Source organism: Triturus cristatus, chromosome 6 (genome assembly GCF_964204655.1).
Source record: "Triturus cristatus chromosome 6, aTriCri1.1, whole genome shotgun sequence".
Classification (NCBI taxonomy): Eukaryota; Metazoa; Chordata; class Amphibia; order Caudata; family Salamandridae; genus Triturus; species Triturus cristatus.
In genome coordinates this window covers 1,353,117,695-1,353,132,429 of record NC_140589.1, presented here as the reverse complement: position 1 = coordinate 1,353,132,429, position 14,735 = coordinate 1,353,117,695, and the positions used below count along the sequence as shown (strand labels likewise).

The 14,735-nt window shown below is 41.2% G+C and overlaps 1 protein-coding gene across 2 annotated transcripts in view; it reads left to right on the top strand.

The window, feature by feature from the left end:
* The window catches only part of REL (REL proto-oncogene, NF-kB subunit), a 275,373-nt gene that overhangs the window by 39,177 nt on the left and 221,461 nt on the right, over positions 1-14,735 (top strand). The window contains exons 2-3 of one of the 2 annotated variants that reach the window (XM_085612360.1): positions 14,404-14,445; positions 14,546-14,688. The exons of the other annotated variant lie outside the window; for it this stretch is intronic. Of the exons in view, the coding sequence (XP_085468486.1) occupies positions 14,404-14,445; positions 14,546-14,688 (185 nt within the window). The remainder of the gene's footprint in view (positions 1-14,403; positions 14,446-14,545; positions 14,689-14,735) is intronic. 2 annotated transcript variants of the gene reach the window in all.

Below are 14,735 nucleotides of genomic sequence, written 5' to 3'. Positions count from 1 at the left end.
AGTACCAAGAGTATGCAAATATATGGCTTCATTTCTGTAGAAAATGTTTCCCATTTCTTCCTTCAAAGCTACTATTTCTAAGATTGGGCCATCCTATAGATAATGAGTGATAAAATAAATGAATTCCAGAAATGTTAGTGCTTTTAGAAGTCCTCTGCTCTGTATCATTAAACTGCGTAACAATAGAATGAATTAGGAGAGTACCACTGGTCCGGCACAATGCTCGATACAATTAAAACCTTGCTCTTTAGAATGTTCCCTTTGTACAATAATGGATTTAAGGAGAAGGGGGTGTCCAACATAGAAAGGGACCAGATTTGTGCCAGAGCTGTACTATATCCAAGAAATAACAAATGAAAAGGAGCGTTCAATTCTTTACAGGATTACTTGTTCCAAAATCAACATATGGTTAAACTGTTCTCCAGCAATAGATCAAGTAGTCATGATGGAATGTATAACGTTACAACGCTGTCTTTACACCGCGATACGTTTACAAAACGGTCATTATAACGCAAGTCATTACATCGACTTGCGCTAGAGGCACTGGACTTAGGAATAGTATGATTTACTATTCCAACTCCATCCTACGTAACAGTAGGGAAGGTGTTGGAATAGTAAATCATACTATTCTTTAGTGTATAGCGCTATCCAGCGCAAGTCTTTGTAATGACTTGCGTTGTAATGAACATGTTGTAAACGTATCGCGGTGTAAAGACCGCTTTGTAATGGATGTCTCGCATCATGATGCGACTGATAATAGGTAATTGGCAAAACTCCTGAATACCTTTTATCGCATAAATTCTGAGGTGTCAACTCATAGGTCATTTGAACCAGGAAACCGAAAGGACGAAGATAAGATGGGAGCGCGTAGTTGTACAAAATTATATCTATGAAAATTTATAAGAGAACAGGAGCCAACACTGAGTGGAGGACAACATTGGGATATTGATCAAGCCCTGATGAAGTCCCACTGGGACGAAACGTGTTCGCTGGGCTGAGTGGATTGCTTGAGTCAAATTGGCATTTGTTGCATAAAATTGGATTAAAAGCAAATCGCAAGATTCCTGAATAACTTTTATTCGTCACATCATGACTACTTGATCTATTGCTTGAGAACAGTTTAACCATCTGTTGATTTTGGAACAGATAATCCTGTATAGAATTGAACGCTCCTTTTCAGCTGTTATTTTTTGACCTTATGTTGGGGTGCCCCCTTGGCAATGGGGTCACAAAGTAAAGCTTTGGAAGAAACATAATTTGTATTAATTACATACCAGTTCACCGTTTGGAGCCCACATTGCCAGTGTGCTGTTTACTAGTATATGTAGTATATCCACATAAAGTAAATATGTATACTGCACTACCTACATACATTGGGCACCTGTTTAAGAATAATATGTAGGGTTTTATGGTTTGCAAATTAGAATACAATTTAGAATGAGACCTATATATGAATAGATTGCCTCAGAAATTGTAAATTCGAATGAGGTCGTAAAACAACCTGCTTAATCTATATTAATTAGGCAGGTCACAATACGCCAAGCACCATGAGAGAATGCAATTTGTGATAAGACCTATGTACTACTAGGCCCCCTCAGAAATTGTAAATTCAAATGGGTCGCAAAACAACCTGCTTAATATTGATTAGGCAGGTCGCAGTGACACCAAAATTACAAGAAGCCAATTAGGGGAACCGGAGATATGAATTTTTAAAGTCTTAAGTAAAAATAGCACTAAGAAGCACAAACGGCCAATGATAATTAATGGTCGCAGTAGAACTGCACCTAGGTGCAATTTGACGCTGACGGTGGTGGAGCGCCAGTCAGATACACCAACTACATTTGGCCTGGGCAAAAGATTTTGCCTTCTGACTTTAGTCCATTAAGTCCTAATCCGCCACAGGAGTACATTTCTAAAGCATCCCAGGACCTCCGGAGGGAATAGCACTTAAGAGACTCACAGGATGTCAAGCAGAGTCCTGTCCAGGTCCAGTTGCCACTGATAAGTTGTGCAGTTGCAGGAAAGGCCTCTCGTAACTTTTTGTAACTCTGTAGCTTGAACAGGACTCCCTTATTACCCTTGGAGTCCACTTTATCCTGGGTACAAGAGAGAGCAGGCCCAGCCGTGTACGTTTTTCGCAGGTCTCCGACAATAGGTTCAGTTCTCTCCTGATCTTCCAGTAGTGTTCTGAAGTGGGTTCCTGGAGATGCCACATTTATGCTTGGCATGAGCTAGTGAATGGCAATGACCCATAGAGATAGCCTAACCAATGAGGAAAGGTTCCTGGGGCTAACCCTACCCACTTTGGGCATTTTCATGATAGCTGAAGTCTCCGGCCATACTCATCCTGGGCTCTGAAGGCTAGGGGTTTTGGTGGGGAGTGTACTATAGTAAACTATAGTAAATCTAGCGCCCTCCCATATAGAACACTAGAAGTCAAGTTTGAGGCAAGTCCTGTACCTCCAACAACCTCAGAGACAGATTTCTGGTAGGACAAAACTGAGTTTTCAGCAACCAGACAGCCGATGTACTCAAATTGTTTTGACAGCTTCCTCCTTTATAGCTCGCCCCAAATGTTATATGTAAATCCAGCAGACCTGTCAAATAGACTTTGACACTGTAATGCCATACAAGGCCCTCTGTGATTGGGGCCTGTCTGGCTGTGAGGGACAAAAGAAGGTCCCTGTCCAGGTGTCCACTAACATTTGCCTGTTGCAGTGGAGGCCTCTTTGAAGTACGCCCCAAATGTCATATGTACAAACCTCACAGACCTTTCAAGCAGGATGTGACATTCAAGTAAGATTTGACACTTTAATGTCAAAAAAGAACCCCACTGCCCGTCTCTGCATACCCTGTCAAGCTCAAATGTGTCACCTCTGCCCTTTCAGGCCAGCCTATTTGCTCCTGCTAGCAAGTTCACACCTCATTGACACCTATTTAAACACTAATTCCCTCTCCTAGAAATGGCAGAGCAAAATGCAGATTTTGCTTCCACAGACTTCAGGCAGGCCTAAGGTAACTTTCTAAAAGTCTACTTTGCAAAATATTTATTACAAATTCAACTTCATTTAGGAATTGGGCATGTAATGAATATTTCAGAAAAGCCAAAAAATGAAATTTGTCGCTGTTCCCAAGCCAACGATAGCATTTATGAAACTTAATTTTGTATCTCAGTGCTTTGCTATGCAACAGCCAACCCTGCTAAAGTGAAAATAGCTTTAGGGCCTTTTCACTGTAAGGACTTGTTTAACATTAAACTTTTACATATCCTACTTTTAAATGCTAAGCACCCTGCCATATGGGCAATAAGGCCTACTTAGGGGTCATTTATTAATATTTAAATGGACGGTTCAGGCCCATCTAAAAGGGTTCTTTTACATTACTGCTAGCAACCCTACCTGATGCATGTCTTGTCAGATAGGGTTGATCACATGATCATTATGTAATACCTTCTGATGTAGTCACTATGAAAACTGTAATAATATTAGTAGCTTGTGATAATTTTCACTGAAAATAAGTAGCTCTGACTACCGAAAAGGTTGCAGACCCCTGTTCTATCTAGACTGTAGTGTGTATGCTTCCCATTTGAATCAGTGGCTCTATAGACTGTTTATGTGTATATAAAATTGCATTACCATGTATAAAATTAAATTAGAAACGTGTATACCTTCAGAAAGGTGTACTTTCTTATTGCTAATCTCAGCTAGATTGCAAAACACAGGCGTGGAGGTAAATTGAGCTGTGTGGGAGAGAGGAAAATTGCATACACCACAGCCATTGTATGCATTTCTCTACAGACTAAACTTCCTCTTTCTCCTTCCACCCCGGTGAGAGTGAGAAAGACTCTCTTTGAGGAAATATACTTTATAATATGTGTACTTGTTTAGAATTCACAATGATGTATCTCAGGTGTCTAAGGAAACACAACCAATATTTGTGGTTGCCTCTTTAGCTTTTCTGTGTCGAGTCTGATGTGCACCGACCTCAACGAATGATTGTAGCAGATGGCTGTTGCTATACCACAATAATACATAATTGATATAGCCAGTAGATATGAGTTTATATAGTAGTAGCAAACAGACATGACATACATACACATGTCCGCAGAGCACATATCTAAAAACATTAATGCACGCCTAGGCCAACACGTACATGCTGACACCCATGTACACAGAGCAAGATATATAAACATGGATGATGTACAGATGAGTGGATGGGTACGTGGAAGTTTTGATATCAAGAAAAAATTGATTTACTTGTGGATAGACTGAAATATGGTTGGATATACGGCTATGTGGATTCACAGAAGGAGGGGATGCTGGCATGAGTGCTACATAGGCGAATGAAAAAAAGATAAACTAATGAATGCAAGGAGATATATATTTATGTATACATGTGTTTCTATATGCTTCAGTACATTGGTCGATGAATGGAAGCATTGAAGGCATAACATAGGCCCCGATTATATGTGGGCCAGTAATTCCATATAAGGATTAAACTCTTGTTTGTGACAAATGGGGTTACAAGTCAAGCACACATTCTACATGACACAGGAGTTTGCCCCACAGTATGTGGCTGGTAAACTCTGCTTTGAATTACAGTTGTAAGTTACATGTGATTACGATTTGTGCTGCCCCAGAGTACTGAAATCGTGAGCAAAGTGTGTACAAAACGGAATTGATTGCAGTATGCGTCCCTGCTAATTACTGTACCACAGAGTAATTAGCAGGTGCACAATTTGTACCCATGATGCGCATGGGCCAAGCAATCAGGTTCCTAGATGTTAATTTTTTTTTCTTCAATATTTCTTTACTGGCATTTCCTCAAATACAAAAACAGGTCCGGGCAGGCACACCCCATCATAGGTGCGCAAAAATTCAACAGCTGCAAAGTAATTATATGGCATTGCCCACTCCCATCAATATTTACAAATCGCTTAATAGTTGGGGGCAGTCGCTCATCAGATTGCAAATGATCAGCATTGCCCTTGCTCCACCCCAGTTGGGTGTCCATGTTGCAGCCCGACCCCACATAGGAGGAAATACCGATACATAGAAAGAAGAAAGGAAAAAAGAACACAGAACCGTGACTCCAAAACTTGGCAGGCATAAATAGCTACCCTTAACCAGTCATGCCCTCAAGTGTCATCATAGTTGGGGGGCCAGGACCGCGCACTCGTCACTACTAAAAAAGGCCTCCAAAACTTCCGCTCAGAGCCTCGCAATAGGCTGTCTCCACACCCTGTCTCTCCCCACTCCGCAGTGCCGTCACCTTTGCCCTGGCCCATAATTCCAGGAGGAGCACCAGCGAGTGTGCGGGGGACCTTCCCGCGACCTCCAATGTAGATTTTCCTTTTTGCCAAGACCATGCCAGGTCAATAAATCTGTCAACGACTCTACGCGGTCTTTTCCATGAGTAAATGCGCAACAAGCGAAGGTCCATGGTGCCAACATTCCTCGTACCCAGCGCACGCTCCACTTCGATTATCACTGTGCTGCAGAATTGCCTAATCTCTGGGCATTCCCATATCTATGTAGAAACCTAGCATCTCTTAGGGCACTGCATGGGGTCCATCTGCTGCATAATATTTATTCTGTGGGGTAGGGGTCAAATGGTTTGTATATCATTAAAGTGCGTATATTTGAAGCAAGTGTTACACAAGACCTTGTGAACTTGCTGCATAGCCAGCTTCCATTCCCTGTCCTGAAGCTTCCTGCCCAAGACTGTCTTCCAACACTCACACTTGCAGGGAAGGTCATCCGTAAGTTTCTAGATGTTAAATGGATGAGTGCCTAAATACATCGATGGATGGATGCACGGGTTGAAGCAAGGGTGCATGGATTAATAGAAGAATAGAATGGATGATCAGAGTGAATGGTTAACACATGGTTACATGAGGCAAATAATGATGTTGACCGTTTGGCTCTCTTATATTTTGACAGTTTGAAAGGATTGGTTCCCATAATTTAAATGGTCATGCAGTTTATTATGCAACAGCACCCATTAAATGTTAAACTGCTCAAAGCACAGTACGAATTAAGCATTAAACTTTCTCTACTTTTCCCGTGAATTACCTTTTACAACAAATATTTCTCTGGTAAACTACAGAGCAATTTTATGAATAATAACTACATGAATCTGTGGCTGCCGCCTCAAGAAAATCACATTTTAAATCCTTAATATTAACCCTTTTAAGCCTGCTTGCCTCTCAACTGTTTCATTCTCGTGTTTGGAAAAAAAAAATGGAAATATAGATCACATTTCTCTAAAGAAATGATGTTTCTGTGCATCATTTAAAACTCCTGTTGACATTGAAGTGAGATAATAGCCCTGAAAATGCTGGACAAGTTGAAGCCTGCGGCAGCAGACAATTTGCTGCACCTCATCTAGGCATATGCTTTCTCACCCTCCTCAATCAGAAGTTTTGAGAACTTCAGTCACCCTTCTGTGAATGCTTTAATGGGGCATCAGGAGATCATTTACAAACCCAAGGCTTGTGAGTCGTGGTTAACGCTGAGGTAAAGTCTCACTGAAGTCATGCAAGGAAAACAATGCACGGTGGTTGGCAGTACCTAATAGCATGCCCGAATTTCAGAGCAAGAAATTAAATACAGAAAAGAGAGGAAGAGTCCTGTATCAAAAACAGTATGGGCCAGATGTACATAGTTATTTATTTATTTTGCAGATTTATATAGCACGAACTTGACTCGAAGGTATTGGAGCGCTTTACATGAGCACCAGTTACGTTACACAAGGACACATTCATTTATTTTTTTGGTAGGTACGGGTAGATTAAGTGATTTGCCCAGAATTACAGGATGTGGAGTTGACCCCGAGGCTCGAACCTTGGTTTCCCAGCTCCAAAGTCGGCAGTCTAGCCGTGAAACCACATCCTCTCCCCAATATATAGGCTTCCGTTTGCGATTTCCTAACAGAAAATTTTCGCTTTTTGGAAATCACAAACAGCAATGTACAATAGTGTGTTTTACACTGTTTGCAAACCTGGCTCATTAATATTTATGAGGCAGGTCGCAATTTGTGACCCATTGGGAATGGCTAGCACTTCACAGGGATGGTGGCCTGCTGGGGTCAGCAGATCGCCATGTCTGTGACTGCTTCTTAAATAAAGCAGTTTTTTATTTTGAAATGCAGCTCGTTTGCCTAAAAGGAAAACGGGATGCATTTAAAAAAGAAAAATGAAAAGGTTTTTTTTCATCTTTTAAGAGAAGGCAGTGGTCTGTTGGACCACTGACGCTCTTAAAAAATGTTGGTGCCCACATTCACAAAAGGGAAGGGGTCCCTTGGGGACTCCTTCCCGTTTGCGAATGGGTTACCACCTCTCCTTCACGGAGTTCGTAAAGTATGAATGTTTTGCAACCACATTCCGGTCGCAAAACATTCATAAATGCCCCTGCGACTCGCTATTAGGAAGGGAAGCCCTTAGCATGCCCCTTCCTAATAGTGACTTGCAAACCCTATTTAATAGCTTACTAAATCGTAAATAGGGCTTTGTACATTTAAAAATGCTTTTTTCAGTCGCAAACAGGCAAATTCTGCAAATCGATCTGCTTGCGAGCAGGAAAATGCTCCTTACATCCGTCCCTATGTGCCATAACTCACACCTCTGCAAGAAGGTCCTGGACATGATTCATTCCACACTATCTCCTACCTGAGTCTCCTAACCTGCCAGAAGTAACTGGAGTGAGAGCAGGGTTGAAAAGAAGATTTAGAAGAGATGATGTGACCTGGCACTGGGAAGGAGGATCAATTATTTTGTCTTTTGGTTAGGACACGTAGTCCCACGGTTTGTCCAGTTGAAAAGAGTCTAGAATAGAAGATAATGGAGGAGTTCCTACACTGGATTACAGTGTAATAACCACTTTAATTCTGTAAGATTTAACTTGTTTTACTTCCTGTCAAGCTCCGCTACGTGCTCTCTGGTAGACGTTTCTGCCACAGGTCTCTTGCAAGCAAGCAAACCATTATTTTAAAGTCCTAGCACTGCCCTATTTTCTACGTTTTATAAATCTCAGTACTTGTTTTTTGCTTCTGGCCTTCATTTAGAGCAGGGCTCGCTCAATAACAAAGCAGTAGTAAATCCAAAAACAGTAACAATACATTCCCATTTCATTATGTCAAATCCAATGTTCTCTTGAATTAGCCAGCATTTTTTATCACATTCCACAACAACAATAACAAAATATGCAAATACTCAAGACCAATTCCACCTATAGCTTCCACCTCAGGGACGTCTTAAGGATTTTGGGGGCCCTGGGCCAAACGTATTTTGGGGGCCCCTGTTCAGAACAGCTTTGAATTTATGATCCAATTCCAGCTCTTTCATGCCCTGTTTGGCCAGGTCACTAACCGTGCCCTGGCATAATCATCTAGATTCTAAATGTGTTTACATGTAATATTTAGGGATAGTGACATGTGTTTTCAATAGTGTAACACAGCAGCAGCTCACTCATAGTACTGCAAATAATTACTGTGACAGCCTCCCATTTCTCATATGTGAGGTCCTGTTTTTATGTGAAATAAACTTTTTATAAACACATACACACCTATCTGCAAAATGTCTGGAATTGACTCTCACACATCACCCACATTAAAAATAAATTAAAGGAAAAAGGTATTTAAAACAATTTATTTAAGAATTATTATAGGTCATCAGGGCAAGACTCTCTGCATAACAGAGCTGGCTCTATCATGGCCCCCCTGCAAGGCTGGGGACCTGGGCCAGAGCCCACTTTGCCCATGGCTTAAAACGTCTTTGTTCTACATATTGCACAAATTGAGAAGTACAGGCCACCTCTGTGGCAAATGTACCCATGTGTCCCTCTGTCGCACCAGCAAGGTAAGGGAAACAACTTGGATACAAAAGAATTATGATAGCTGTTTTTCGATGTGGTCATGCTGACATTGCATCTTACATTAACTCTTCTCATGAGAAGTGGCAGTTGTTTCATTTTCATCTTCGGCAACAGTGTGCTTGTCAGACGTTTCGTTACTGCATCAGTGTGCTTTTCATGGTCTGGCTTGACAGCACGGCTGTTGCCAGACAGTTATGTGAGCATCATTGCAGAAGGGCTTTGTCTCCAACTACATGTTGGGAGTCAGGAGTACATGTTTTGATTGGGCAGAAGTTGTGTGCTTCCACCAAAAATGTGCTTGCCCTGCAGGCAGCTGTGATAATTTTTTTTTATCCAGCTGGCTGAGCTTTAACTTTCTGGGACGCACACATGTAAAACTGTACGGCTGTAAAAGTGGCTTAGATAACTAGACAATTTATGGTGTATGTCTTTTTCTGGCAGCAGCACAGATGCGAGGAGGTCACATTAACCTACATCTAATTTTAGGTCTGGCTTGACAGTGGAATTGTCTCTTAACTTTTTAACCTACACCAGTATTATTCTACAGTACTTTGCTTCCACACAAATACATGTCCATTCCTGTGCTATTTACTTGTAGTGCTTCACATTACCATAGAGAATTCTTTAAAACCAGACACATTGGTATTGAGTGCTTGTTACAATCTCGGCTTTCAGTTGGAAACAAATGTTGCATCTGGGTCGGGTGTGTATGTGTGTGTGTAAGTTTTTTATAGATATATATCCCATTTGTTTTGTCATTATTAGTCCTACCACCTTCAGAGTTTCTACGCACGTGTACAGGGATCCCACTCTTATAATCCAACCATGTACACTTTCTCCAAATAACAGGCAGTCGCAGGTTTCGATTTTGCTATTTTTTTCTTGTTTATTTTACCAGATACTGCAACACATTTCGGCTCCCACAGAGCCTTTCTTTCTGGAAATACTTGTTAGTGCCTTTATTTGGAGAAGGTATACGTGGTTGAATTTCTGAAAGAGACTTCTAGCCGTAGATTCCTCACCTTTTTCATATTGCCCAGGCATCAGATTGGATCTGGAAATGTTTTTAGAAATACCACTGTGTGCCTGATTGTGGCGCCTTGCGACTTCTCACTGATGATCCAGAAATGACATGTGGGCCTTTATAGGTGCCACTCCCGCATGCTGATGTCAGTTCCTTTCTTTCCCCGCATTCAGACCCGGATCCTGTCCTAACTTCCTCTGATCTCTCTAAGACACCCTACCTTGATTTTTTCCAAATTTCTGATAGTGTGCAAGGAATGTCATCCCCTTAAATGTTATGTTTGAAGTTGAATGGGGACAGTCACAAGCAAATGCCTGTGGCTGATCCCCATCAGGTGTTCCTGCAGTGTCTGGTGTTAAACCACGTGTGGAGACTGTGCGTTGATGAACCCTATGGCCATCGGGGAAAGCAAGGTGAAACTTTGTCACCAAGTATAAGAAAACTCAGCGCTGGGACTGCTTTATATCTTGCTCCGCATCGAAGGTTCCTCCCTGTCCCGCTCTCATTACCAGAGTCTAAAGAGCCGCTCCAGAGACCAGTCTTCATCACACTCCAGTTTTTCAGGTAAGTACAAAAAAACTGCAAGAAATCTGAGTGGATTTCTGCTTATTTGCGCCACTTTTGCCCCGTATGTCCTCACTGACACCAATTGGTTGCTGGTCCGACTTCGACTGACATCACACCTGAATCCAGCGAGGCGTCCATGTCTGCTCTACATTTACCAAAGGCAGGCAACATTCTTTACATTCCCTTTTTGAAACAGACTCTTAATAACGATGTGACTCGGGTGATGAGTGCGCTCAGACCTTTCAGGATGACAACTTGTATGAGGACTTGAAGGAGGCCAGTTGCCATGAAACCTCCCCAGAGACAGTTCTTTTCTCTCCCACAGGACAGGCCACAAAAGAATCTGCATCCTATGCAATGGTCATTGGCAGGGCTGCCAAAGGGCCTGATCTCCAGCTCCCCATCATGGAGGTAAAAATGAATGTTCTGACTAAGGTCCTGCAGCCGGGTCAGACCTCTTCTGAGCCCCTCCTGCTCTTCATTGAGGCTTTGAAGGACACCATTTTGGGAACTTGGGTCAAGCCATGCTCAGCCCCGCCAGTTAATAGAAAATTTTGCAGGTACCACCGTCCTGCCATGGGCAACCTGGCTTTCTTGTCCCAGCACTCTTCCCCCAGAAAAATCTTGTTTATGATACTTCACACAGAAATTGATTTTCGAGCGAACCTTAACTTTGATATTTACATCAACAAGGTTTTTCTATGTTAACAAATGCCTCTACTTTAAAATGTCTTCACCCATTAAGTAGGAAACTTCAAGTCTTAAACATTGCTTCCTTCAAACATTGCCCCAGAAAAGAATATTTATCCCAGACTTTACTTAACTGATTTTTAACATGAAGTCATGTTCATATTAGCCACCAAGAATCACAATGGTAGTAATCGTTTTTGTTTTTTTATTAATGATCTCTTGTCACACACTGCCAACCAAAATGTAAGATTTTCAGACTCTAGAAGCTTACTCCCTTTCATCCTCATGAAGTCTTCTGGCTGTTTTGGATATTGAATCATTAAATATCTTGAATGATATATGTTCTTTGATGCTGTTAAGCCCATAAGCAAGGAAGAAAAAGTAGAAACTTTGTTGGTGGCTATATTGCTTAGGTCACAGAGAACTGGTTTTGATTCGGTTTGTAACATTTAAACAACATTTGCATGCTTTTGGGGAAATCACTTTATCTTTCTGTACCTCCCATTGTAAATATGTTCAATATAAAAAGCCCCTGTTCAGTGTAGTGTCCTAATGACATTTTCCAACCCTGCAACTATACCAGGTTTCTATCATTGTTTACCGCTGCCCTCTCCACCCACAAAAAGTTCCATATCGTTTTTTGTACAGTGTCTCATGGTAAATCTTTTCCTCACTGTAATAGAGATGTTCTATCAGCAGTGCTTTGCTGGCTCTTGAAGCCTACTTTGCTCTATATGAAATAGAAAAGGAAAGGTGAATAAGTCTTTCAATGCATCTCCAAGACACACAAGGCAGGCGCACTCTATTGTAATCTCACCATAATAGTTTTTGGGTGTATTTCTTGGCTTTCCCTATGTCTGATCTATGATTGCACTATGGAGATTGTAATTACATATTTTGCATGAAATCTATGGCATCGCAATTGCATCTAGTCCTTGCAGTAATGGCACATGTAATCAAGTCGCAATACATTATAATAATTATTGCTGTTCACCAGGTAATGTATTTCCTCACATTTTGCTTTAGTCCATTCTTTTACTGACATTGTAATTTCTCGTATGGTAATACATTTATTTTACATTTTGCGTCAATGCAACTTCTGATGCATATTTTACTCTATTTGGGGCTCTTCAGAGAAGTGTAGGAATCCACCTGAAAGTTTATAAGGCTGGTTTGATGTAGTGTGGCAATATTTGATTGGTTTGTGTATCAATTAGCGCTTTGTAGAGGCTGGGTGACATACCGAGGGGAGATGTTCCACTGGAGAGAAGCTTGTTAGTAAAAGGGATTGAGGCTGTAAGTTGTGTAAATTTAACAGAGTTACAACTGGCACTGCTGATCTCCTCTGAGGAGCTCCATATAAAGAGAAATATGGGAAGGCATTCTGAACTCTGTTACGTTGGAATGCAGTCTTAAAGCAGTGTTATGGAAGGCCACTCTGACTCAGTGACATATTTGGTGCTCATCTAGAGAAAGTTGAAGTGCAAGTTATATGCATGAAGAAAAGGTATTGATATGTGTGTGGTGTGGTCTGATAGGAAATGAACAAGCTACATGTTTGCTTAGATGTGATCTGTCTTTCCACATTGTTGCACAATTTCCTTTGTATTCGATATCAAAAGCATGTTGACGTTGCAGCATTTTATGTCAGTTGAGGAGTTTCCCTAGAGGGAATGCAAGCCTCCTCAAGGGTTTTTGAAGCTTCCAAGGATACATTACAAAACAAGATCCTTTGCTAGGCACAACAGTAGCATAGCTTACTATTGAGACACCTAGTAATTTACTCACAACTTTATTTGTGCAGATTAACCTCCATGTGTCACAAATAAAATATACCACTAGTTAAACAAAAAGATACTACATCTCAAAATAAATTACGACGACATTTTTGCACACATTTTACATTTCTAATTCATTGAGTGTCCTTGTAAAGGTCTTCAGGGAGAGGTGTGGTGCCGCGGCCAGGGCGACTGACTCCGGAATCTGGGGATCACGGTTCGATGCCCGGATCTGGCGGCAGATTACTCCAGCACCATGTGACTCTTGGCAATAGCTTGCTTAATCTTCCCGACGGCCCCCCAGCGCCTAGAGACCCTTATGGGTGATTGTTCGCGCTTTACAAATGTGGGTTACTATTATTTGTTTTTAAGTCTGGGGTGTCTCCATGTGAATTTAATGTTGAAAGTTCACCCACAGATAGTTTTATTGTTCTTGGAAGTGGCAATAAAATCAGTAATTATCAGTTCATAAATTCCATCAGAATTAATCCAACTGTTCCATATTAATAAAGGAAATAGGAACACCTTATAGTGTGCTGGTTGATGTGCTTCGGCCATTTGAGTTGAGCTTTACAGGACAAACCATAAGTACTTGAAAACTTTTAAGGTACTGATCGGAGGACTATCTCCATCATCCAACCTGGTCCAAACATTGGATCCTGTCAATGATCGGGAGTCAATAATGTTAGTCCCGTAGGGTAAACACTGGTGGTGTCCGCATCAATTGGAGCCTTGCCTACATCATAACAATCTGCACTTGTATGTGTGGCTGTCCAGGTTTGCAAATGCACTTGTCCATTCTTATGGCATCAGGTTCGGATGCAACTTGTGCATTTTGTTGTTTTAACCCCCAGGTTGCTTAAGGTATCAGAATTCCAATATTTGACTGAGGCAATAATTTCCCTTATCACATTTGAGAGAATCTTGAAATACATATTTTCTGGAGGCACACTGTGCGAAAACCTATCTTGCGCACGTTATAATAGACTATTGTGTTAAACCATCAGTAGCAACAACCCAGGGCACATATAGGGTACACATGACAACTGACCGGGGTGTAATCATCAGAGTGGCAGAGGAAGGAGTAGGCATGTTTCTAAGTTCATTTTTAGAAACTGCCACTTATAGTAAATGCCAATCATTGCAATTATACAACCTAATGTACTAAAGTGAAACACTTCCACATGTTAAAGAAACACTTTTTCGAATTTTGAATAGATACTACCATATTTTTACATGAGGTTTGTTGCACGATTTACATGGCAAACATGCTGATGGCTCGGTTTGTGTTTGGCCTCTTAGAGCCAAGCCAGACTTTTGAATCTGCTCTTTTAATGTGTTGGCTTGCTTGCCTCTTAATCGGAGTGCCAATTTTACCCAATGTTGTAAATGTACAATACTTCATTTATGATGATTTTATTCTCTATTTGGCTTTATCACCCACCACTTATGATTTCTTCTTTTTCCGTAGTACCCAACCATCACTCACTGATGCAGAGGCCCACACTCATTGGTAAGATTTTCTGATTCTTAAAATGATTAGAATGATACTTGATGATGGTGTCCGCAGTGTACTCTTGATTTGTAACTTGGTATATGTGTATCTTTTTAAGGTGTACAACAACCATACGTTGAAATATTCGAACAGCCCAAACAGAGAGGTATGCGATTCAGGTACAAGGTTGAAGGTCGATCTGCAGGCAGCATTCCGGGAGAGCGCAGCACTGATAATAATAGAACCTATCCGGCCATTCAGGTAAAAAACAAAATTTGCTCCAAAAGGCTCTCTTCTGCATTTATCTT